The sequence below is a fragment of the Pezoporus flaviventris genome, unplaced genomic scaffold (genome assembly GCF_033815535.1).
Source record: "Pezoporus flaviventris isolate CSIRO_AGI_PZ_B2104156 unplaced genomic scaffold, CSIRO_AGI_Pfla_v1 ptg000001l, whole genome shotgun sequence".
In the NCBI taxonomy this organism is placed as follows: Eukaryota; Metazoa; Chordata; class Aves; order Psittaciformes; family Psittacidae; genus Pezoporus; species Pezoporus flaviventris.
Genome location: NW_026892549.1, coordinates 32,253,745 through 32,281,188, shown reverse-complemented (window position 1 = coordinate 32,281,188; position 27,444 = coordinate 32,253,745). Strand labels below are relative to the sequence as shown.

Sequence of the window (27,444 nt, the reverse complement as noted above, 5' to 3'; positions counted from 1 at the left end):
ACTACATATTTTAAATATATTTATTAATACAAATATGTATTATAACATTTTCATGTACAACATCAAAATGACAAACAGGTTAAGCACCATTTGACACCTTTTAAGTAGTACAAACATATTTAAAATCTGCTTTATAATTTTGTACTAAGGCAGGAAAAGTGGGTTATATTAGCAAAAATAAACTCATTCTTAGTACATCATTTTAATATGCAGTGGTAAGTAAAAGATTTTCTCTGTTTTCCAGTATCAAACTTTTTTTATACAGCAACAGAAATTCTACATTTCTCTCCAGTCACCTAATAGGAATGCAAGTTTTTAGTTGGTACTTGAACTGACCGCAGCTAAAATGATTCTTTTTCTTCTTCTGTTGCCTCAAAATATTCCCACTTCTAGTGTGTCCTACAATTTTAAATTACAGTATTTCAATATTTATTTATGAAACTTAATATAGAATCATAGAATCGTTAGGGTTGGAAAGGGAAGCTGTTCTTTTAAGTACGCTCATCCTTCAGTATTCAACCAAAGTCTGTCCTACCATCTTCTCTTAAATGAGTCAGTAGTATAGAATACAGGAGCAAAAACTTGTTCACATTTCAAGACCTACAGTCATACTGTCTAATGAAAGTTTGACTTCATTGGGTTATTATGCAAAGGTATCATAAGATAAAGCTTTTCGTTAGAAGTAATACCTTTTAATACTTTTTCTACTATTATTAAAGGAGCGAGAGAGAAAAGAGTAAAAGAAATCAAAGAAGAGCAAAAGCTTCTTTGATCTGAGCTACTCTTGAGCACCTCTTTACATTCCAAAAATTGACTGGGGCAACAGGGTTTGAAGCTGTCCATTATTTCAGATATAAGTCATTACCTCCTTCGTGGTCTCCAGTAAGGAAAAAGTCTTCCATAATTTCTAAAATATACAGGAGTTGAAAGCTTTCCAAAGAATTGAGGGTAAACTCAAAAATCAGTATTATCTTTTCCGACAGCCAAGTTTCATATGCAACTGCCGAAGGTAGCTACACTAAAGACTGGACAATCCACTTGGCAATAGGTTTACTAAATGCTTCTCAACTAGTTCAAAGCAACTAGTGTAAAATAGCCTAATTAATTCCTGAAGCACTTCATTTAGTCAGTGCCAATTTAAAACCTGCTAACATGAATTTCAACACTAACAACTATTTGGGTCAACTGAGACAACATGCCATTTCCTGTTCTACCTGATTATACTGATTTCTGTTTGAGCTGCTTGTGAGTCCTCTCTTCAGCATCTTAGCATGTTAAACACACTGGCATTTAATCTATAATTTAGATTAAGATCACAAACAGTTTGGGCACTCAATTTGAGATATTCCAAGTATCTGATTTCCAATAGGCAGAACTTACTATGTTGCACTTCCTGAACATGCTATCATTCTCCTTTGAAGTATTCAGAAATCAAGCCGCTAAAGCTCAGGATGCCTCCACTTATTGTCTGCTTTCAAAAACACTGGAAATCTTACTTGTCTCCCTAATGGATAAACTGTGCCTTGTTCACCACTAACATATTCAAAACTCCTCTGTGCAGAAACTGAGGAAACACAAACCCTTCAGCCAGGAATTTCTCAGCTTCTTTAATGGTTCTTAAACTGCAAAGGTTTCACCATGTTCAGATTTACAACAGACCATGGAAATAAGTTTTGTGAATCATGTTTGTTCTACTCTTATGGCTAATACCCAATATTATCAAAGATGGACAAATTCCCTAGGGCATTCCCAGAAAGTAACTAACTATGACTTCTGTAACTCACCTGCTGACATGCTGCCAGCATACAATGCAGCAGGCACAAAGCCATCACTGTGCCTAGCAGACCGTTTGGGTGAATATGGTGCCCATTCCTGTAGCTCTGGAGAGAGATGCTCCTCACTAGCTGGAGCATACTTCTGTACCTACAAAAATACAGAAATTGGATTACAGGAAGATTCATAAGAGAAAAATAAAATAGCCAAACTTCATAGGCAGTAAGCTACCTCAATCTTTCTAGTATGGGTTCCAGAATGCGCTCACCATCATAATGTTTGGTGTGCCTTTGTCTTTCAAAGATGCTATTGACTTCTGCCCTTTCTTCTTCCACCCTGCTCCGTTATATTTTTTTATTATTTTGTAATCTTTTTAGGCCAATGTTTGACATTTAACTGATATACTTTCATTCACAATAAAACACCCAGCATTTAGCTATGTTTCTCATTTAAAATACTACTTTAACAGCATATTTTAACTGTTATTTCAACCACTACTGCAAGTGTTTTTTAAAGAAGACCTAGCTAACTAGCCAGAAAGTGCTGTCCTCTAAGCCTGTATTTTCAGATATGTGTGGAGCAAATTCCCTTTAATAGAGCAATTCAGGTTTTGGAACCATCATAACTTTTGTACATAATGAGTAGGCACTGGTGCAATAAAGAAACAGGAGAATAGCTCAGATACTGACAGTGATGCTAGAGAGCTCAGCACACAGAATTTACACATCTGAAATGCACAACACAAAACATGAGACTGAAGTAAGTAGTTAGTGAAAAATAATTACTGAAAAGGTACTTAGAGTTTCTATAATGGCAGTATTTTAATTACATGAAGAGTTACTGAGAGCACAAAGACTCTAAAATGCAGAGATACCTTGTCAGAACTAGTATTTGATCACTACCACACGTGTATTAGTAATTGTACCACCAACCTCTTAGGGATGAAAGTTCTTTGAAGTTGATGAACTCAAAATACAAAAGCTTAACTGTTTATATACACGACTAAGGAAATTGGTAACACCTAATAGGGCTACAAGTTCAACTACACTTCATGTTCTCTACACATTTTTGATATTATAAACACTACTTCAGGAACAAATGCATTGCAGACTGAATGTCACTGTATGTAGGTATAATGCACAAAGATATTCCACCAGAGAGAAATTTTCAGACACAATGGTATACACATTTTGAGGCACAATATCACTTCTGCTCTCCAGTCAACAACTTCAGAGTTACAAACTCTATTTTCCTGAAGAATGGGGGCAAAATTAAGGGATCAAGAAAAAAGAATCACAGAACCTAGTCCTAATTTAACCAAAAAAAAAAGTAAATTAAAACATCAACCAAAAATTACAATCTTGTAATTCTATTATATGATTTTCTTCTTCACCTTGAACCAACACATGGGTTGCATTAAGGGAAAGGCTGGGCATCAGTCAGTTGGTAGTGACCAATTCTTTTTGTTTGTGTCATTTGTCTTTCTGGGATTTTATTTCTCTTATTATTTTCCTTTTCATAATTATTTTCACTATTATTATTTCAATTATCAACACTATTTCAATTATTATCATTATTATTTCCATTAAACTGTTTTTAACTCAATCCATGAATTTTCACACTTTTGCCCTTCTGTTTCTCTTTCCGAATCACAGAGGGGGTATGAGCAAGCAGCTGTGTGGTGTTCAGTTGCCAGCTGGAGTTAAAACACAACAATAATGCAGAATTTGCTGGACATGGCTATAAAAAAAGGCTTAACACTCTCCATAACTATTTTTCCCCAAAAATGTAACGGAATGTGAAGAAATACAATGGAAGCAGCCAGAAGAAGACAAACAAAATTGACAGTTGTTCTCTTATACCAGTACTTGTGCAGAATAAAGCTCCAAACCTTGTACTACTTCCAATTCAGCTCTGCTGTCTGTGTTGCTTCTAAAAATTCCCGAGGAGTGTGGGATTATCCAGGTATAAACACGTACAGGTAAAGACTATGATATGTTAAGTCATTATATACAAGCAAAAATAACACTTTTTGGAATTTCAGATTTTAGTTGGGGAGAGATAGGAAAAAAACCAAAAATCTACCTGCCAGCTGGACAGATCTGGGGCAGTAGACCTGAAACTACATTACTGATTATGTGACTTTATATAACAGTCATCTAAACAGCTGGTTCTTCCTAGATCACATAAAATATTTCTTCCATCCACTCTGTTAAGCCAGGACCTACAATCTCCCCAGCAAGGTTTTTATTCTAATAAATTATTTTCTCATTTTTAATGGTATCACTAAATCATATTCTCAAAAACTTACCATCTTTACAGTGTAATGTGACTAACATCCTATGAATTCCAGACTAGATTTACAAAATTATTTAGACCCTTAGAAGCTTACAAAAAAAGCCGCCATGAATGTTTTTCCCATTACTTAGTACAATGAGCTGAGCAACCAGTATGTCTTCGGTAAAACTTAGGAGCCCCTATTTTCAGTTTTTGGAAAGCTGCCTCTTTGCATTTTTATTTAATTTTTTTCAGGTTGTCAAAAGCTTACAAGAGCAAGCCCAGATTTTCCAGCGAGCAGCTTCATAACCCAAGATGTGGCTGCTAAGCAGAACTTTATCAGTCTGTTTGGCAGCCACCACTTCCTGTTAAATACTGAAACCCCATGAATTGGTTCTGTATTTTGTGATACGGCAAAGTGTGACATAAATCTGGGGCAGCTGCTCAGGGGATCTGTATTTTGAAAATAGGCCATGCTTCTCCTGTTATGGTATGTAACTGGGCACCCAAAACCACGCTGAAAATACACTTTAAGGTTTATAGTTTTGTGCGTCAATGTATCAAGCTTCTACCTGAAGTGCAGGATTAGGAATGGGCATAGGGGTCATTTTATGCCTCAGAGCAGGAGCTGATTTTGGCCTTGGTCTTTTAATCTCTGGCTCTTCAACTCTTTGAAAGCCAATGTCATCTTCACAGGATTTCCTTGAAGAAAGATGAGTGCAGTCAACTCCTTCCTCCCGATAATAATGCCCAGTGTTTCTGCCACGCCCCTTGAGAGTAGCAGAGTCCTGTTTAAGTGCCAAGGAAACTGGAGCTTGGGCAGTGGCTGGGCTTGTGGGTGGTGATCCAGTTGTTACCGTCGACTCTGATGCAGAGCTGGCCTGCTGTTTATGTTTAAATTTGATAGAGTCACTCCTCTTAGGAGGAGTTGGAGGAGTTGAAGCCATTTCAGCTTTTGATGGCTGAGGTGAATGGCCTGTTACCTGATTAGGGGAAAGATACTCCAGTTTAGGAGGAGTTGGTGGTCTTTTGAAAGTATCAGGGTCAAAGATAGATTTCCTTTGTTTTGGCTTTCTGTACACAGAGAACTTTTCTGTTTCTGTTGCTGAGATATTAACCATGACTTTTGGCCAGGTACCACCACTATGCTTAGTTCCATGTCCTTTGTCAAATGCTGCCTCTACCATCATACAGTCAGCTCCTGTAGGTTCATAAGGCAGCCTCGTGTTGTCCAAGTCAACATCTCCATAGCCTCGGTCTCCATATGTCTCTGGGCTGAAGGAGCTGAGACTGTGTTCTGAATTACTGTGGCAACTGTGCACTGTGTTCCTGTGAGAGTCTACTCGCAATGTGTTATTAGGGAAAGGTTTGTGATCACAAAATGAACTGCTGCCCTGATCACTCTGGTCCTTCTTGCCATCCATGACATCTGGATTGAAAATGTCAGTTTGGGTTGAGCTGTTGAGTTTTAGATTTCTTTTATTTTGGGCTTGTATGTCTGATGTGTGAACCCTACAGTTTGATATTTTTTCTGAATCCTTCAGATTTTCAAATATATTTTGACCACTCCAAGATGAACTTTGAGGAAAAACCTAAAACAAAAAAAAAACATGTGATCACCTCATTATTACAGCTGATTTCTCTTTGGCATGAGGCATATTCCAGCCTTCTTGATTTACCTATGCCTGAATATACACCAAGATATGTATAGATACAGTAAGGAAAGGTTTAATAAAATCTTCCATATCCAAGACACAGAACATGAGATAAAGGAAAACTAGATATTTTTTGAAACATATTTAGAACAATTCCAAAAGGGCAACTACGTGTGGCAGAAGTACTGAACTAACAGTAATGGAACATGCATTCTACTTTTACCTGTTAAGTGACTCTAACAGATCATCTTTTATTGCCCGTTTCCCCTCAAACATTTCATATTTTTACTTTCTTAAAACCTCAAGCTCTCTAGAGCTGGAATTATCACTCACAAAGCCCATGTGACAGGACCAGCATAATGGGATTCTAAACTCAATAACCCTGAAAAGAAAGCCTTGTATTTAATCCTCATGATAGCCAGACTTCAGTTTTCAGCACAACTCCCTCCTGACTAAAAGCAAACCTTTCTGTGCTCTGAAGGCATCTTTCATGTACAAAACTGCTGCAGCTCTGAAGCAGAAGCTAAGAAAGAAGCAATTGTGCTAGGAATCATTTCATGTAGCCAGCAAACAAATGGAAAAGAAGTTAAGAGTAATAAAGGAGTTTAATTTCCCACCAGCTGCCACAATAGCTTTACTTTAGAAATAACTGTTGAGTGAACGCACCATGCATCAAGATGGTCTTATTGTTAGCAGCTACTTTCCCATGATGATATATAATTATTATTTCACATACTCTTCCCTGAAGAACTAAACAAGTTTTCTACAAAGAAAATTCTGAAAATTTAGCTTCTCCTACTCACCTTCATCAGTGATAGGGTAAGGGAATCCCTACAGTTCCGTAGCAAAGCTTCACACTCAGTAAGTGACTTATTATCTAGTGCAATGCCATTGATCTACACACCAAAAAAAACCCAAAACACAACAGACATCTGTAAATCAAAGGTAGCAGGTGGGGAGCATCTCAGAGTCAGGGAAAACACTAGTTTTATATGTATAGCTGACTGAAGTCCGGTTGACTTTGTCCTTTTTTCATTCCCCGCTAAAAAACAACCCACCTGACTGCAGTTCTTCTAGTCCTCCTAGAGATACAGTGTAACAATGTTTGTTTCACTACATTAGCCTCTATGCATTTGCACATCAACAGTAACCACCTTCTGTTTCACAGGAGTTCCTAAATCACACAGGAGTTTAAGGCTGCAAATGCACACAGGGAAAAACTTCCTCTCCAGGAGAATGACATCTGTGATACTATAATTTAAAAGACAAGAAACCTTTCGTCCAACCAAGGGATGTCTCTTTGGAAGTGACCTTTCCTACTCAGTATAAAAATCACAAGTATCATTATATATAAGCCAAGTGTGAAGAGTAAGCAAGCGACTGCCAAAAATTCACATGAGAGAAGTGTAGCAAATATCCTGCACATTATACTTATCACTCAATCTACAAACACATTAATTTATAATAAAAAGTAATATACAAAAATGGTATAATACAGTAAAACTAAAAAAATAAATCGGAAAGTTTGGCATCTTAAAGAGTAGCAACAATTGTAGTACTTTAAAATGAATAATAAAATATAAAAAAAACACCAAAAACAAAGAGGAAAATGCATTCTTAACACTTACAGCAATTATTCTATCTCCCACACTAAGGGAACCCTCTTTGGCAGCTGGGCTTCCGGGCACAACAGCAGCAACAAATACTCCATTTTCTAGATTGACCCCACTATCTGAAATACACACACACACACACACACAAAAATGTAATTTACTCCTGCAAATCAAATACCTTGTTCAAACAGCATGTTTGACCCTGCACAAGAAAGAAATATAACTACGAAACCAACTGAATTTCAAATTCTGAAGCCCTTTTGAAGAAATAAGAACAAAGTGAGGGAAAATACTAGAACCAAGTATTAAAATTAGAAACAAAAGCAAAACAAAAACCAACAAAACCCACTGAAGAACAAAAAAAAAGACCAAAAAAAAAAAAAGGCAAAAGCCAGTACTTATAGAATAAAATTATCATTAATATTAGCATACTTAGTTAACAATTAATGAAAATCCCTATCTAGAAGAAAGTAACAGTTTAAGTAGGATTTAAGCAGAGGCTCAGAACATGTACCTTTATGTCGAGTCATTTTTGGCTGAACAAACATATACTATTTACATACATCGTTTAGAGCCATTACCTTTATGTCCGGAAATATTGATGTGAAGAGGTGTTATCACTCGCCCACCTAAGGACTTCCTTCTTCGAACCACCATGTTAATAACACCTCCTCCATTTAGAACAGCTTTTATAACCTGCTTTTTATCCTTATTAGTAAGATCCACATCATTTATCTTTAGCAACCAATCATTTACCCTGTAGGTAAACAGAAATAAGCAGGTCAGTGTTATAAGCACACTTTGCTGGATGCAGAACATAAATAACATTCACTAGAAGGGATGCAACAGAGCTCATGTCAATGCACTAATTCTTAATTATCTGGAGTTCTCCATTCCTGAAAAAGCAGCAGCTAAATGAAAACCAGGACTCACAGTGTGCACTTACCTAAACAAAGTATATCTTCAAATCACTAATGCCTGCACCTGATTTAAAAGCACTGCCTTGGACAGAGGGAAGTTATTAAAAATCTTCTATTGGCACTAAGAACAGGAACAGTTGTACAAATTCTCCCTCACTCTACTCTCCTTTCTGCTCACCCTCCCCCTTAGCTCACAATCATGTCTTTACCAAAATTTAAATAAATAGATGAAAGTTTGAGAAGATAATAAACCAAGCAGATAAGACACAGAGAAACAAAAACATTTCAAACCATAGTGAGTTTTAAGGGATGTCAATTAGTGCCTAGTTTCTGCAATGCTTTTTGGCGTCGGTCTTCTCAGTGTGATTTCCCAACCAACATTAACAGCATTATACACATGACTAATGGTAAAAAAGAACTTTAAAAAAGGGAAAAAATACAATTTACGAAATGCTCATATTTAGTTTATTATGATCAACAAAAGACAAGTATCTTCAAAAGTCACACTCTACCTTAATCGACCATCAGCGATGCTTCCTTTGTCTACTTTGGTAACGAAGATCCCACAGTCTCCAGGGAGGTACGGTTCATTCACACCTTCTGCCACATCAAAACCAAGTGCCTTCAAGTCCATATCTTCCTAATAAATATTATTAATAAGTGACTTAACTGCACTGGCAACCATTATGCTGCTGTTTGCTGCTAACTCTGTTAGCAGGAAGCATTACTGCATATTTGTATTGTGCACTTACACTCACAGGGTACCTGTTCTAGCCATGTTTTTATATTTTGTCCTTCAATATATAAGAGAGCAATTCCATTAGTTATTAGGTGTTCTCTAGCATTAAAATTATCCTTCTCTCTCAGATTAAGGCTGAAATAATGCAGAAGGGGAATTTCACCAAAGAGGCACTGGAAAGCAGAAGAGCATGTGAGAAAGCCTGTTCAGATTCATATAACCTCTTTTAAGGTATGATGCTGAATGTGTAAAATGAGAGAACAAGGTATGGGCATTAGTTGGGGGAAAAAGACGAATTCTAAATGTAAGACAATAGCATTGTGTCTTAGCGCTGAACTCGGAAAGTTGTCCACTTTAACATAGCTAGAGACCACAAGTAAACAGAAAGCTCTAACATTACAGGGGAACACAGATTAGAGACAATATTCTACCCTGGCCCCAAACAGATCATCCTCAATGTAAAAAGTGCTAAACTTCTTTAACAAATCAGTGATTGAAACACAAAATTTAAGGAAATTTAGTATTTGCTTTGGTAAATGGCAAAAAAAAAAAAAAAAAGAAAAGAAACTGAGCAACTGATCACGAACTGATTATTGCTATTTTCAGTGTTAAATAATACAGTTATAAAATTAGAGAACTCTACTTGAAATCAACTGAACCAACCATCTCAGCATACTGAAGGGAGATGGTAATTTAAAAACATACAAAAATTAAACTGAACTTAAGTAAGACATGTGAGGCATGGTTCTAGACATTGTTTGATGACTAATCCCCTTAAAATCAGCAGAGCATAAGATCTGCAGGGAGTGCAAGAGATGCCTCATAAAAACTGAAGATAAAACATTCAAATATATGAATATACACCAGAAATTCAACTGATCTAAACCTGCCAGAAATATACTAAACCCCTTTATTCTTCCAAATGTTCTATGTGAGAAAAAGGTTCATAGGGAAGAGCACAGGGCTGCCATAAAAATAAAGACCAAAGTAGAGATCTCAGACCCGTTGCACAGCCTCACAGCTGAAAAGTGAATTTTATTTCTCTAAGCTTTGAGCTGAGCAATTATGTAGAATATGATCTTAAGGAGACAGATGAAGTTGAAACAAAAATAAAAGGATTTAAATGTATTCAACTCTAGAACCTCCATCCTGGACTTCAGATGCTGGTAGGTCAACAAGGATTTTCCCACATATGTAATCAAAGTTAGCACAATATTATTACCATAATTTGATGGCAGCGAGTATAATCCCCATGTTCAGGAAAGAGAAACATATTGAAGTTACAAAGTTTATGCATTTGATCTCAGTAATACAAACATTTAGAACAATCTCCGAAGTACAGAATAACTAAATAACTGTACACGAATGGAAAATTCATCAGGATGGAATGTTGTTTACCACACCTAGATTGGCCAACTAATTTTACAGATAATGGAAAAGCAAAATTATTAGTTCTCAGTTAAAATGGAGAAGATGGCTACGGGCAAAATCTAATGATGAAAGACCTGGTCAAAAATGGTGAAAAAGCATGGCAAAAGGGAAATTGTTATCCCAGAAAGAGATGGTGGTCTGATTGATCAGCATCGGTACTCAGTTCATATAGTCTTTTCAATCTATATATTTCAACATATAATACTACTAAATAATATTTTTAGTGCCAGAAAAGGAACGTATTAGCGATTTTGTTTGGATGCACTGTCAGAACACAGTCAGATTGGAAGAGCATAAAAATACACCACCCTAAATATTGCAGTAAAATAAAAGGGACTTAATTAGATAGCACGAAATCACAAGCTTTGTCATTCAGAAATGACAAAGAAATTCTGGTATATGCAGAAGCTGTTATAAATAAAACACAATCTGGAAGGCTATGTGTGAGTTGTATGTGGTCAGAAAGATTTTGAGCAAATGTGTCATCCAAAAACTTCAAATAGAACAGCATACAAGACTTGCACACAAAGCAATTGAAATAAAAATTCTAGCCTATAATGAAGAAAAATAGAATTAAATGGAGAAAAGTACTACTAGGATAATGAAAGGTTGTGAAGGTTATCTTGAAAGCTAAATTTAAGGACTTTATTTTATCAGCCAAAATGGAAAAGGGGTTTAACTTCCTCTACAGACAAGCAAGAAAGATTAGCATCTCTTTTCATCCCAGATTTTTAAGATGAAGTGCAATCTTGCCCTGAAACATATGTTGATCATTAATAAATACTTCAAATACTTTTAAATTTCTCATCATCAAATCTGAAGAAAAGTAGAAGAAATAACTTCACGTAAAAGCTTAACTATTTTACACGTATATGTGGTGCTGAATGTTGGGGTAGAGGACTGAGCTCTCTGACATCAGTGTTTCCATCCATCCAAAGTTTTGACTGCCTCAGCACCGCCATTTCTGCAATGAATCATTAACTTCAAAAACACTAAATGTTTAACTCAAAACATTATTTTATAGCACATGGACCTGAGTACCCTGCAAGATCAGATGGAGGAACTATTTTTATTTATAATTCATATCAAGAAAAAATACAAAGCTTGTGTATAACAGCTTAGTTTTGCCAACTACTCTCATCTAGATGTTACCACACTTGCTACATATATGTGTGGCTCCTCACAAAAAAAATTGAACTAAAAAGAAAAAAAAAACCCACCCAAAAAACAGATTAATTTTTAATCATACCTAGTATCAAAATAATTTACTTCAAAGTTATCAGATATGTAAAACAATGCAGTTTGTGGCTTTGACTTACTCTGTCTTTTTCAAATTCTACCACTTCTGTTTCCCATTCCAGAGAATCTGTGTCTATGGCTGAGTCATGAGAACTATGGGCCATCAATTGACGGAATCTGGCCTCCTTTTCCAACTGATTCTCCATCTTCTCCCTAGGCAAAGAAAATAATTATTTAAAGACACAGACAACCCTTTGAAATAATTTGAGACATAATGTTATTGTTGTGAGATTCCTAGTATTTTGGTTTGTAAATCAAAAAAACTAAGCTGTGACAAAAATCCATCTCATGCTTCCAACTCTCCGATGTTCTTGGGCTGTTATCAAATTGACTTGTCTTTTCTATACATTGTCCTAACATAGTCTTACAATTTTTGCATTATTTTTACATGACTGAAGTGCACAACTAGGTCTCTACCATTTCCCAAAATGCATTTAATTTACCCTCAGATGAGCTGCATCACTATGCTCAGGACAAGTGAGGCATGATAAATACTGACAGCAAAACCTATTCTATAACCCACTGAGATGATGTTTAATGCATATCCTCCTTGCACTCATACACTAGTGAGATACAGCTGGGAGGAACTAAATTGCGGTTAATCCAGCTCCAGCAAAAGAATCCCATATTGTTTAAGTGTATCTCCACAGTTCAAAGCTTAGAATATGTATCTCATTAATAAAATAAAAGGTTAAGATAGCAAGACTTAGAATCCTGCCCACCAAAATAATTTTTACAGTAACTAAAAATAAAGGTAATGTTTCCACATACATTATCATGAATACCTGCTGTCCACAGCTGTAACAACATATGGTTCACTTGCGAACACAGCTAACAAAGCAAAGCTTTTATCACTAGCTTCCATACAATTTTATCATTTCTCTTAACATACTTCAGTTCCTTCAGTTCACGAACAGCGTCATTTTTCTGCTTTCGCATGTCATCCAGATTGCGAAGAGCTTCAGCCAAGTCACTCACAGCCCGGTCTCTCTCCCTTCTTAAGTTGTCACACAAAGTCCTTCATAAGCAAAGAAGTTTCAGGTTAATTACTTAAAAACCTAGCAAAGTTTTTTCCACACTGTATAGTTAATGCAAAATTCAAAAAAGCAGTTTCAAAACATCTCCATAAAACCCAAAAGCATATGAAAGAAAAAAATTACACTAGCTAGGTCTTAAGGAAAAGCTTGTCATAATAACAAACTTTCTTCATCCCTTTCAAAACTTTGTTTCTACTAACCTTCTTTAAACAATCAAGAAAAAAAAAATCTGATTATGTTCATTTAGTTTCTTACATATGTTTAGTAGCAAAGACACTGGGTACCTTTTGCAAAAAGTCCCCTACAGGACTATAGCTATAGCAGGATTAGTTGTATTATGTCTAAAAGAACATGCAATTCGTTGTTCCTACATAGCAGTGCTGTTAGGCTCAACAGTATTTACTAGAGACATATTACGGGTATGAAAGCACAGACAAAGCAAAAGTATCCTGCAAGGTGCCCTCAACTTGGGGAAAAAAAAAGAAAAAAAATTAAAATCACCCTGTGAAAGCTAATGCAGAACTTGAAGCAAGTGCCAGCAAAACCCACCAAGTCCCAGAATTGCATCAACTGCACACAAGGTGTTAAAAAGTTCACTCATGTACCATCTAGCATTCCTTTACCGTATACTTTCCCTTTCTGCAACAATCTTATCCCGCTCTTGAAAGGCCCAATCTCTCCTACACTTGGCTACTTCTGCTTCCTGGACAGCTTCCTTTAGTTCTTGTGACATTGCCTCATACTGTTTCCGAAGCATTTCAATTTCTTTGTTTGCTCTTTCTATGTCAAGGGTAGCAGAATCTTGTATCTAGGAATTAAGGAACATAGATAAGTATTTTAGGCATGACTTTTAGGTAAGTATGCACAAACACCTTTTACTCTATGCGTGTTGCCTGATATATTCAATTCTCATATTTTCATGGAAAATGTTAATTTATCTTAGCAGCAACTCTGAGGGATTAAAAAAAGGGATAAAAACAGCTTCAATATTTTCCATCCGGTGGCACATAAATTCCTCTGAATATAATCTATATGAATAAGAATCCTCACTTTGAAATAACATCAGTGAGCATTTTGTATTTCAGAAAAGACATTCCATTCTTTTACCTTGTTCTGTTTAGTAGACAGAAAAAAACCTTCAAGAATATTTAGGTATCAGATACAACACATATTTCCTGCATTAATGTCTGCATTATTTAAGGATGCTGGGGAGGGACTCTTCATCAGGGACTGTAGTGATAGGACAAGAGGTAATGGGTTAAAACTTAAACAGGGGAAGTTTAGGTTAGATATAAGGAAGAAGTTCTTTACTGTGAGGGTGGTGAGGCAATGGAATGGGAATGCGCCATGCCTGGTGGTGTTCAAGGCCAGGTTGAACAGAGCCTTTGGTGACATGGTTTAGTGTGAGATGTCCCTGCCCATGACAGGGGGGTTGGAACTAGATGATCTTAAGGTCCTTTTCAACCCTAACTATTCTATGATTCTATGAGTTACATCATTTGGGACAACCAAACATATATGTTCACAACACAGACTTGTGATTCACAAAGGTCCCTTAACTGCAAAACAGAGCAAAGGAATTCCAAAAAAGTTTTTTTCAATGTTTCTTGGTTTAGGTAAGAACTAGTTTCTTCTTAAATTACCTTGTTCCTCTAATATTCTCTATTTTGAACATGAGAGGTAGTTACAATAGTAAGACATATAGAGAGAATACTCCAAGCTTGCAGCACAATAAATAGAAGGCAACTAGAGCAGTACAGCCCATCACAAGTATTGAATGCCATGGGCTTGCAACAACTGTGTGTGATTAATGTTAAGACTATAAAAAAAAAAAATTATGAATTTGATTAGACTTGTCATTTGATTAAACTTTGGAGGAATGCTTTTAAGACCTGAATGCATGTATATCAGAGACTACAAAGTCACATTAATACACTTCAAGGGCTCTTTTTTTTTCCATCTAAATTAGTTGTATTAAAAAATAAGAGAGCCCTGAACCTTAAACCTCAGGTTACATTCTCATCTCAATGTGAAAACATTAAAATTGCAACAAACAAGACCAAACCAAGGCTAGTAAGAGTCATGTCTGGCCTATTGATTGTCTCTTATTTCCAAGGATCACTTTCTTTTCCTCTGGTCCACTGGCAGGAAAAAGACAATCAAAAAACCCACTCAAACAGAGGATCAAACAGACATTTATATTTGAAATGTCAGTTCTAACTTGGAATCTGCCAAAGGTGAGCATCTGAGCAGGTCCACTGCTAAGTCAAAGCAAAGCTCACCCAAACTTAATCAGCTTCCTTGAGAAAACACCAAGTTTCCAAAATCCCACTGGTTGGCCATGAAGAACCAAAACCAATGAAAGATCTATTTCACAGAATCATAGAGCAGTTTGGGTTGGAAGAGACCTAGTTACACCCCTCTGGAATAAGCAGGGACACCTTCCACTAGACCAAGTTGCTCAAAGGCCCATCCAGTCTGGCCTTGAGCACTTCAAGGGATGGGGCAGCCCCAGCTTCTCTGGGAAACCTGTTCCAGTGTCTCACTACCTCAGTGAAAGAATTCTTCCTAATATCTAATCTACATCTACCCTCTTTCAGTTTCTAGTTTCAATTTCTAGTAAAACTGAAAGCATAGTTGAATTGCTTCCACACACACTCATTTGGGATTTGAAAATCAGTATGGTAGGCAAGACTAAAAAACTCTTTTTTGTACTGGTAAAGGGTTGGTATTCAATGAAAGGAGAACACAAGTTTTATGAAAACAACCCTAACTATCTAGATTAATATTAAATAATTTTGTATTATCTCATGAGCAAGAGTTCATGAGAGTTCTGATACTCTGCATTTTCATACTACATTATATGTAAGCATTCACAGTTGTAAGTGGATTCAGGCTTAGTACTGCACACAAGACAAGCATCAGTAAGTGTGCAGAATTGTAAGAATGTTACTACTCATACAGACACATAAATTGTCAGAACAGCATATGTATACTAAGAACATGTATAGAATAGAAAATTTACAATCACACTTCAATTAACTTTATTTATGAAGTATCATAAAGGAAGAAACAGCTAACATCCTGAGCAGGTCATAGGCATGAACAACATATTATATATAGCAACAGACCTACCAGCAAGTAATAAACCGCTTAGCCACGTGCTTGAACACAGTATTTTATCTGCCATTTATTTTTATAATCAGAAAAGTAATATGAAGCATGACTGTATTTCTTACAAACAAGTTCTGTCACTATGTCTTGAAGAACATACATGCATTTATATGTAGGTACAGTGACTTAGGAAAAAGGAGGATGACACCCAATGTGCCCAGATCTTTAACGAATCTTTTGAAAATTACTGACCCTTTTAAGCTAGTAAAGAAAAAGGCATTTAAGAAGACTTGAAATACCTGACGAGCCTGATAATACTCCCTTAGTAGATGGTCTCTCTGGATGATAGCTTCTGTTCTCTCTTTCCTGGCAACATCTCTTTCTTCCTTCACTGTCTCTATATCCTTGCAAGCTTGGTCAAGCTCCTTCTGGGCCTCAGCTTTGTCCTTCACTTCATGACAGTATTTTTCCAGCAACTCATTCCTCTCACAAATTGCTCGATCTCTTTCCACTAGAGCTGAGTTTAGCTCCTAAAACAAGATCCATTGTTGCAGGAGTTTAAGTACAGAAGAAAATAGATCATTCTTTCCAACTGGATATACACTGACACCTTAAAACCCTAGAGCGTTTACCACTAATGTTCTGAAAAACGGGAGCAGTACAAGACTGTGCTCACATTACATATAAGTTAATTACTCGTAAAGAACATTAAATCTGTTACTAAAGATATCACAACATCACATTAGCACAGTGCTAAGTCAAAAGTAAGCAAGGATCTGGGAGCACTCACAGTTTTGAGGAAACTGAATAAGGGAAGGTTATTAACCAGTCAGACATGGTGTTTTAACAAAAGGACATAAGTATGACAACAGATAAAAATATATTGCAAATAGTTTTAAGCAACTGCCTCAGTTTTAAATGACTGAAATCATGTAGACAGCCCAGCTATGTAAGTATCTTATACCTCCCTCATAAGTTTTAAAAGGTACCCTGGTTTCAGCAGGGATAGAGTTAATTTTCTTCTTAGTAGCTCGTATAGTGCTGTGTTTTGGATGTAGTTTGAGAACAACATTCACAACATACTGATGTTTCAGTTGTTGCTAAGTAGTGCTTATGCTAAGCCAAGGACTTCACAATTTTCCATGCTCTGCCAATGAGGAGTGGCACAAGAAGCTGGGAGGGAGCATAACCAGGACACCTAACCCAAACTAGCCAAAGTGGTATTCCATACCACAGCATGTCATGCCCAATATATAAACTGGTGGGAGTCACCCGGAAGGGACCAATCACTCCTCAGGTCAGGCTGGGTATCAGTCAGCAGACGGTGAGCAATTGTGCTGTCCACCACTTGTGTTTCCTGAATTTTATTCCTCTTTCTCTCTTTTTACTATTAGTATTGTTATATTATCATTGTTAATTTTACTTTATTTAAATTTTTTAACTGTCTTTACCTCAACTTTTGGGTTTTACTTTTTTTACTTTTTTCTGATTCTCCTCCCCATCCTACCAGTGGTGTGGGGGAAGAAGAGTGAGCTAGCAGGTGCTTGGCACTTTGTTGCCAGCTGGGGTTAAACCATGACAAAGGGACATTCAAGTCATATGCTAGTAAATACTAATGTGCAAACTACAGCATGTTCATTATGCTGTTCAGTACAGTTTGCCATAAAACAGAATGACAGTACATCTTATTAAATGTAATTCCATTAAATGGAATTTAACTGCATCATGATAAAAAAAGAAGAGGAAAATGTAGTTCTAAAATACAATCTATCCTTTTGAAATAGTTTAGACTTCCTATTGGAAAAATGAGGTATTGAAACAGCTGAAGTTCATGCCACTAGATTTTTAAATGGTCCAACTCTCTAGAAGCATTCAGCCAATGCCTACAAAAAAGTCCTTCAACATACAGGTGCTCCTAGCTGGAAATTATTGATATTTTGATCTCAAAAAGATTACCAGACACAGCTGACATCTCAAAAGCAAAAGAAAGAAAAGGTCCAAATACTTTAAGATAGAAAGTCAAAATTTCATACACTGTTTTACATTCTATTTTCCTCTACAATTTGCAAAGAGTATTTAAAACATGGATGGCAATTGCATTTTGCTGTACTAACATAACTGGTTTTGCAATCAGCATCTTACTAAGGCCAGTCAGGCTGTTAAAACAGTTCTGCGGTGATACTGTTATTTTTGCTGTAGAATAACAGAAAGGCACTAGATTAATAACTCACTTGATGAACTTTAAACATATCACTGATTGTCAATTACCAGAGCAATCAAATTTCTTCAACATCAGTAAGAGCTTCCATTGCTCAGTACCTCTGAAGAGAGAAATCCCTGACCCATCTTTTGGTGCAAGCAAGTTTTAGTACTGGAAGCAACATTTTGCACGGCTTAACTATAGTCTGTATTAAATATGCATTCAAATGTGTGTATAAAACTTACACAAATATATTAAACTCTTTTCCCGCATGCAGCTGAGATGAAAGTCATCAAGTATCAAAGCAGAGGGAAAGTTCTCAGCAAGCCCTTCATTAAACAAGAATTTACATTACTTTAAGGCGACTGGAAAAATATGTATTGCCACTGTTTATTCCAGCATGCTCTATAAAAACTGTCTGAATAAGAGCAGCCATTGCCTCCAGTGGTCAGTAGTAAAATTTCACCTCTGTCTTTTTCCTGTGACATTTGCACAAAATCACAACATGACAACACAGGGCAATGTGCCATTTGGCACTGACTAGAACAGCTTCTGTTTGGAAACATCAGAGTGTTTTGGTTTGAAGAACAATTCTGAATTTGTGAAGAATTCTTATGTTTTAAAGAAGTTCTTGCATCTGAGTATACTGCAATAAAGATAAAATACAACAGGTTTATTAAACAGAGGAGAAAGCTGACTACCACTGAGATGAAACATGACATTCTAAGTAATTGCTGGAGCGAAAGATTACGCCAAACAAAAACACCACTGAGGAAAGTAGAGGGGTAAATTTAAATCTCCAGGTTTGAGTGGCCAAACTCCTGAGAACTTAATCCAGAACTATCCATAGTGCAACATCCTGAGATTCCTTCTACCATCTGTAAATGCCAGGCACTTAGTATATTTTGGATGGAAATTAATCCATTATGTTTAGGCACGTGTGACCAATAAAGCTTAAATAAATAGGAAATTGACTGACCTCATCAGTAACTGCTCACAACATAATGCTTAAAGAATCAACTATTCCCCCATTTCACCCATTTCAGTTGCTTTTACATTTCTTTGGGATATAAAAAGTATGCTAGCAAACACAAGCTTCAGGGAATAAATTAACATTTTTAAACAACCTGAATGGATTCAGTGCTGTTTCAACCAGTCAGTGGACTATAAGGGCAATTAAAGCTGCTACACATCACAAGGAAAGCAAAAACCATTAAGTTACATTTTAGCAAGCACCAGACCAACTCTTCACCGACAGGATCAATCCCACTTAAGTAAGGGCACCTTTCAGGGTACTATTTCAAATGATTGTATCACTTGATCAATATTTTTTTTTAATCTTTCTAACGTTTGCCTTGCCAGAGCTATGATATCTCTGACACACTGAATGCAGCTGCTAAGAGTCAGTGACAAGACACAGGAACATACCTGCTCACATGCAGAAGAGTCATAGTAACAGGAAAAGAAAACAGGAACAAAATTTACACTATTTTACACCTTTTAGTACATAACAGAAAAGATTATTTCTACTTTCGGATGTGCCAGTTCTGGGTGAAGAAAAATGCGTATCTGTGCCCTGCAAGCATCTCACTCATGAGTCCTAGCCTCTTACTGGTTCCTGTTCAAACACCCCTTCAAATCAGATACGTAGGAAGAATTTCCCATGTATTTAACATTTTAATTTCCTGCCCCATAAAATACTTTGGCAAATTACTCATAGTGCCACAATGACAGATAGAATAAACTGGAGCAAGAACAACTAATTGTGTTCCATCAGTATTCCTTATTAGCTACCCTATTTCCACTGAAATCAACAGACATTTCTATTGAATTAACGGCTCTGATGAAAGCAGAACAGGTATGAAACACACATTAAGATCTCACTTGCTGAAGACCTAAATTACTTAGCTGACAAATATGCAGGGTTGAAAACTATGAATGCTTAAATCCAGAAATTAGTTATTTTTAATGTGTTACAGTCCACATTATGTCCATCAATCATGGGGTTATTTAGAAAAAGCTTCACACCTTAACTTTTCTTAAAAGGGCACTTTGTTCAGATGTAATGCTGTGAAAAAGGTAAAATGAGATTTATAGGCAATGGGATACATTTGCTTGTATCTATTTCATGCTAAAATAAGTATTTGTAAACCAAAGGGTCAAATGAATGCATGTCAGCTGAAATGAAACCCAGCAGCAAATTGTGTTTTGGAAATCTTAACAGCATCATTATAACATGGTTACGAGACGAGCATTTCAAGAACGTACTGCTGAAAAAGACAAAGTTCTGGTTTCACACACTTTAAGGCATGCCTGAGTTCTAGTGAAAAATCTTCAAAATATCATCTAACTCAAAGGCAGAAGGAGTGCAAATGAGTAGGAACATGCATGTCAGCACAGGCTTTGCATAAATACTTGAGACTACTTTATCATATACCGTCCTAAGTCATAGTAGATAGTATCCAGTGGTTCCTGTAGAGGTTAGAAGTTAAAAAAAATGAATATTTAGAGGTGTATTGTTACATAAAGCATTACATGAGAAGGCACAGAAAACTAACACAGTAAAGGAAGGATTTATAATCAGCAGAACAGGATTAAGTCAAGGGAATAGCAAATTTCAATTGACAGGTACAATATTCAAACATGAAAGCTTAACAGATTGACAGTAAAAAGGACTGCTGTACGAAAACATAAGCACACAATTTCCTCTTTGCAGTGCATTTCTATTAGCCATTAACCACTAGTCATACATTTCTGATTCTACTGTCAACAATGTATACTCATTTCCCTTCTCCACTGAAAAATAGATTAGTACCTGTCTTAAAGCTTCCATCTCTTCACTAGCCACTCGCTTCTCAGAAGAAGTGTTCTTCAGTTTGGACTCTGCAAGCTCCAGCTCTGTTTGAAGCTTATCTACCTCTTTGATTACTTGATCTCTTTCACTCATTATAAGGCGGTATTCATTGAAAACTGAATCCCTTTCTTCCTTGTATTTTTCTGCATCCTTTGCTGCTTTCAGCTGCATTGTTTTGAACCTTGTCACCTCTGACTGTAATCGCTCCATCTCTCTTTGCAACTCTTTGTTTTGTGCTGTGGCACTGTTTAGTTCCTGCTGTACTGATTCAAATCTAAAACCAAGCAGAAATGCCAGTAAGATACTTTTTCCTTATTTTCCTTTTTTATACATTAAGGATTTGGCTGGATAACCAAATGTATCCATTGGTAAAATAAACTGGAGAGGACTTCTTAGACAACATATCTTCAGTGCTGCAAAATAAAAGTTGGACTAGTTACTGCTTCAGGAATATTAGTAAGCCTTCACAAATATTACAGAACCTCTTTAATGAACTGAAAAACTGTTAGAAATAATTTAGAATTAGTTTCATTGTAAAACATAAATGTTGAAAAAATGATTCTAAAAAAAACACAAAACGTTTGACTTTAATCACTGTTAAGCTCTGCTCATCTTAGAATTTAACTCCTTCTCCCAGCGTACATTCTCAGGCATGTGGAAGAAGGGAAAAAAATGCAGAAACTGGAAAACAAACAGAACAACTTCCGCATGCTCAAATATGCCACAAGGTTGGTAATGGATACGTTAGAGAAAAAAAACGTGATTACAGTAAAAATGCTGACAATGGAACTAAAACCAGGTAATTCAGACATTACTCTTTGTTTTCATCAGTAGCTTAATCCAGTAAAACTGAAATGCAAAGTATCTTCACATTTTTAAAAACTATTTTTGATAGTTAACACAGATGAAAACACATGTATTTTATAACTACAATCTACTGAAGTACAGCATAATCAAAAAAGGATCTGAAAAGTTTAATTTAATTTGTAAGTCGTAACTTTAGTGTTTGTATTGACAAAGCATTCTTAAAAGTGGAAATATAATTCCACACACAAATTCACAATTATGTTTGAAAAAGAACTCCTGAGAGCAGTGTTTAGCTTCCGCGACTGGAAGCTAAAATTTTCCTGAATGCTTTTTCCAAAATCTCACAGGTAAATGCCATTGATAGAAACACTGTACCTAAGCTGACGGACTTTTAGGGTAATTCAAATTTCGCACATACCCCTCATGCTGTTTAAAATCACAATTTCTTGTAATCCAGCATGTTGCCTGACCTTTCCCAAGGGAGAGTTGTAAACTCAATTTCAAACACTTCCTTGAAAGCCTCAGTGTATTCAAAGCATTGCCATAGCTTTACTGAAGCATCTGCCAGTATTTTCAAGACTATCACCTTGCTCCTTTTGGGGAATTCTTCAATTTAAGAGATCATCTGGCTGACAGTACAGAAGATCTAACATATTACAATATGGATCTCTTTTTTTTTTTTTCTTTTCAGAACTGTGAGCATGAAGACAAGATTATACTACAGGAGAAGTATACAAGGATTTATCAGAAATCTAAAACACTGTGCCAAAAAACCTCATAGCCATGTGATAACCCACAGTACATTGGCAAACTATTTGGCGTTCAAAATCAAAGACAACACTAGGAAGATACACGGGAGAAAGGAGGAGCAAAGATTTAATGCAATGTTTGCCAAGCAAAAAAATTATCATCAGTAAGGAAGAACATGGGAAAAGAAAATAAAAAAAAAACCAACACAACAAGCATATTGCATGGGGAAGTGACCAGAGAGAGAAAGGAAAGTGTTTGTCTATAGAAGTATGTATTAAGTACTGATAATTGTGAAAACATGAAAGCAGTGATCCAGCTGAAATACCTTGGTCCTGCCTGACCTTGCATTGCTTCCTAGGGAGGAAATACAAGGAAATGGATCACATTTTTGCAGATGCCTTCTGTAGAGAAGGCCCACTTATAACAAGTGTAGAGTACAGGTTAGTATGAGTAGCAAAGTTGCATGGATCTGTAGCAGCAAGCATAGTTTAATAAGGAGTTCTGAAAAGAACCCTACCAGGACTACCTGCTTTGTCTCCACCACAACTTCAAACTACTGGCAGATCTATGCGAGCACCACAGCCCACATGCAAAATGCAGCAGCACACATGTAGCATAAGGTTTAGCACACAGGAATTGGATAACCAATATAGCTAATTTGTAATCTGCAAACAAATCACTACCTAAATCGTCCTCGCAGCATTCATATGCTGTGCATTACAGTGACAACATTACAAAGAAAATTAAATAGATTGAACACTTCTTCAATATTTTTTAGGGACAAAGATTAACTCAAAATGAGACCCAGACAATCACTGGAGTCTTATTACTCCTGTTCACTTTAAAACCTATTTTGACTGTTTACACTTGGCATTAATTAAAAAGTTAGTGTGGCAATTTATGACCCATTAATCCTCAAACTGCAAGTTTATTAACTCACATTCTGGAATGTATACACATCTGAAAAGCATTTTAAAAATTCTTCATCAGTCACCCAGAGAAATATGGCTTTGGTTATAAGGAAAGGGTAAAAACATGAGACAAATAAAGGTTTCTATAAATATCTATAAATACAAGCAAGTTAAAAACAGTCCAGACCCAAAGCCAAAGGAGTAGAATACAAAAATTCCTTACATTCAGTTATGTTTTAGTTGGATCATGGATTCACAGGAACATGAATAACTTCCATGAAACTCTTGAAACCAACATCTACTCATTATCAAACCACACCTTCCTCTCAAGAAGACCTAAATCACAATCCAATATACAAATACGCTAAGCTTCTGTACGTATTAGAAGGTTGCAGTGTTTCTTGTAGTGTATGTTAGGTTTTCCCTCACTCCAGGAAATCCATGGCAGTTTAACTTACATAACTTATTCTCTTATTACTCATATTCTCCCATAATTTGATCAGATGTATCACAACTAGGTACATACTTTTTGTGTGTACATTACTATCTATGTTCAATCTCATCTTTTTTAATTACTACAAGTTTATGAATGTATTTAAAAAAAAACATTTTTTGGCTTCGGTCTGTGGGAGCTGTGTATTATACTTAACTTATATCAGTAAAACCATTCTCAGCATGCCCACAGATGCTCTTTGGAGTCCTTGTGTACATTAGCATTCTTTCTACTCCATATGTGTAGGCTTAGTATCAAGGAGAGAGATTAAGTGTGGTGTGACATAGCCTCTGTGCCCTTTTGTTTAGGCACTTATGCTACTTGCAGAAGCCATGCTTTTCAATGAAGCAAGACTCCCAGACACCTGCATCCACTGAACTCTGCTGCCAGGCCAAAGCTCTGTCTGGGAGTCCCACACAGTCTGCAATTCTAATATCATGAGAAGGTAACTTATGCTTGATAACATTTTCATTTGCTAAATGCCTTTTAGACATTATATCCTCTTACTGACTTGTCTTTAATACCTGAATAAAGACATATATGTTGTTGTGGTCACCACCTATTAAGGTGTTTGTTTGGAACACTAAGTCTGACATACAACAAAACTTTTGCTGTATTTGACCCCTGTGTCTAAACCTAAGAATAAATATATCTTGAAAGGCAGAATATCCCTTTCTCACATCAACTAAACAATGGTTAAAATTCCTTGTACAATTCCAAACCCTAATTGGAAGATCCTTTTCTCAAGAAAAAAGTATTGTTTTTCCAAATAAACATTCCAATCACACATTCTAGGTCCTTCCAAAAAAAAATCTTACATAGAAACGCATACTTACTCATTGCACCATGATAAAACACACCAGAGAAAAGGTTAGAAAAGTATTTGTAATTCTACCATGGAGAAAGTAAAATGCTACATTAGAATTGACACTGCCTTCACAAAATCCCTCAAAAAAACTGATTATACCTTCTAAGTGAGGACGAATATTGCTGCTGAAAATGTATTGCTGTGTCCCTTTGCTTCATTAACATGTCAATCTGTTTCTGAAGACGTCTGTTCTCCTCCTCAGCCTGTTCTAGACGGCTCAGATCCGTATTGTGACTTGCAATCTTCTCATTGTACCGTTTCCTTAGGGCATCATAATCCTTCTTCACACCCTCTAGCTTGTCCATTGCTGTATCATAAAGTTTATTTAATATCTCTGAGGATCCATTTTGCTTCATAACCTAAAAAAATTGCCAGAAATGTATTAATAAACTCTGGTTTTAATCAGTCCAATAAATTTGATTTAAAATACATGTAAGAAACAATATCAGAGCAAAAATATATTAACGCATTTTAATGATCATTCTTTTTAATGACCAAAGAAACACTGAGCCTTTTCTAAGCACTATGTTACTCTAAGCATACTACATCTGCTTAACATTACCTGGATTAAAAAAAAAAAAAAAATCTGCTCTATCACAACTTAGAGTGCACAAGTTTACTAAAATATCTCTCTAATGGTAATTGCTAACAGCAGCTATTAAACCCACGTTGTTCTCAAAGTACTTGGCAGTTTCAGCAAAAGGTGATCGTTATTTGATGACCAAAACTATAGCGGTAATTTAGGACGTGACCACGAGGTGGCATTCACGACAGGTTGCCTGTATCCTCCATGAACGAATTAAATAATTTAAAACTTCAGGAGAATAAAATCTACGCTAAATATGTTACACACGCACGCATATATTTTAATATTCATACAATATTTCATCTGAGAACTACCCACAGAGGTTTGTGTCTCAAAAGCTATTCATAAAATATGAACAGGAAGAGGAAAATCCATTTAATTATTAATAAATTTTGACCTGAATCTCTGTTTCAAACTAATTTCCACCGACATAAGAACCCTATTGTAAATAGCAGCATTGATCATGAATGACCAGCAACAAGAACAGAAGCCTCTAATGAGCTTCAACAAATCTCTCCCTTCTTCCTTCTCAAAGGTAAAAAAAGTACCTGAAATGAGGCTTTACCTTTTCTTGCCCCCACACTTTATATTTAATGCTATGCTCATTTTTTCCTGCTTCTGTTTTTTAAATTCAAATCTGGCCTTGATAGAGTGCTGGGAAGAAACAGGAATGTTCTATGTAAAGATGTGACAAGAATTTATATAATCTTAACATCAGCCTAAAAAGTTATGTCTCCAACTATCTGAAAATAAACAGCATTAAAAAATTTGGAAGAAAAGGACAGAAACCATAAGCTTTATAAAATGTTGAAACCAAACACATAGCGACTACCCTGTGTGCACAAATGGGCTCCTCATCTTCTCTTGTGTCTTATATTCAGAGTAAGAGCCAGTTCCTGAACATGGAAGAACATGGATGCCTGCAGACCAGAAGGAAAGAAGACTGAAAGAGACTGCCTGCTTGCTTTAAGGAAAATACTTCTCTACAGAGGCAATGTGAGAGAGAGAAAGTTCTTCCACCTAACAGTGGTCTCCTTTAACTAACCAAGACATGTAAAACGGGCGAGTTACTGTTCATAAAACTGTCCTGGAACAAGGCTGCACTTTGGCTAGAGTCTCATGGGGCATGGCAATTTCCGTATACATCCCTATCCTCAGTGGACTCAGCAGCATAATCTGCACAGAGTTGGACCGACGATTAGCTGGCATGCTTCACTGAACCATTTCAGATAGGCTAAACGTGATAACTGTAGGCATACGTAAAGTGTAAATAGACGCTGTTTTAAACCAGGTCAAGAGAGCAGTTTTCCTGAAGACTATTTCCCAAAGCAATTTGAGAACAGGTTTGAGAACCAAGATTTGAGAATCCAAACACAAACAAGCCACTTCTCACTGCCTCAAGCAGTGGAATGTTTTTTTTTTTGCTTAAACCACATAAAATAATTAAAGAAAAAAAAAATGAATATACAAGAAACTGGATGGAATTCAGCATAAACTTGCTAACAGAGATTTGATGGAGGAAGACAGAAACACCATAAACAGGAAGCAGTGTAGTAATGAAGGTGTCCCATTCAAAATCCCAGTCTGAGAAAAAGTAAATAGTCCCAACTGGACCAAGGAAGACAGCCATGGCAACAGGAAACTTCATAGACAAGCAGAGAACCTAATGGCTGGTCAGCTGCTACCTAGCAACTCCATGACAATCCAACACGAAGAATAACCTGATGAAAAGTTTTTGCTCTCTGAAGCCACCAAGATGTTGTGTTTTGCTACAGCCTTAAAACAAAACAACTCATCAGAGGGATCAACACAGAGTTAGACTAATACAGATGAGAAATGACACAGACAAGATAAAGACTCTTGGCGCCCCTTCAAGACACTATGATTCACTGTGACATGCTGAGAATTGGCGTTAGACAGCTTTCTCACCAAGTGGCATGTACAAGTTTTCTTTAAAAGTTTAATCATGATGTTGACACTAGACTGAATTTCTTTAAATAAATACTGACAGTGATACTTCAGCCTCCTTTCGTGCTGCCAGATAGTTTCAAACTTCAGACCGGAACCTCAAAATATAACAGAATTCTCTTAGAGGTTTTACATTCCTGCTTTACAGA

At 36.3% G+C, this 27,444-nt stretch overlaps 1 protein-coding gene across 6 annotated transcripts in view; it reads right to left on the bottom strand.

The window, feature by feature from the left end:
* DLG5 (discs large MAGUK scaffold protein 5) overlaps positions 1–27,444 on the bottom strand; it is a 110,897-nt gene that overhangs the window by 21,316 nt on the left and 62,137 nt on the right. For 5 of the 6 annotated variants that reach the window (XM_061450507.1, XM_061450525.1, XM_061450541.1 and 2 more), the window contains exons 6-17: positions 24,841–25,100; positions 20,874–21,186; positions 16,158–16,388; positions 13,368–13,552; positions 12,600–12,725; positions 11,728–11,860; positions 8,751–8,878; positions 7,900–8,075; positions 7,334–7,437; positions 6,509–6,601; positions 4,623–5,642; positions 1,785–1,923 (exon numbers count right to left, since the gene is read on the bottom strand). In XM_061450507.1, coding sequence (XP_061306491.1) covers positions 1,785–1,923; positions 4,623–5,642; positions 6,509–6,601; positions 7,334–7,437; positions 7,900–8,075; positions 8,751–8,878; positions 11,728–11,860; positions 12,600–12,725; positions 13,368–13,552; positions 16,158–16,388; positions 20,874–21,186; positions 24,841–25,100 — 2,908 coding nt within the window. The remainder of the gene's footprint in view (positions 1–1,784; positions 1,924–4,622; positions 5,643–6,508; positions 6,602–7,333; positions 7,438–7,899; positions 8,076–8,750; positions 8,879–11,727; positions 11,861–12,599; positions 12,726–13,367; positions 13,553–16,157; positions 16,389–20,873; positions 21,187–24,840; positions 25,101–27,444) is intronic. The other variant, XM_061450549.1, reaches the window with a different exon arrangement.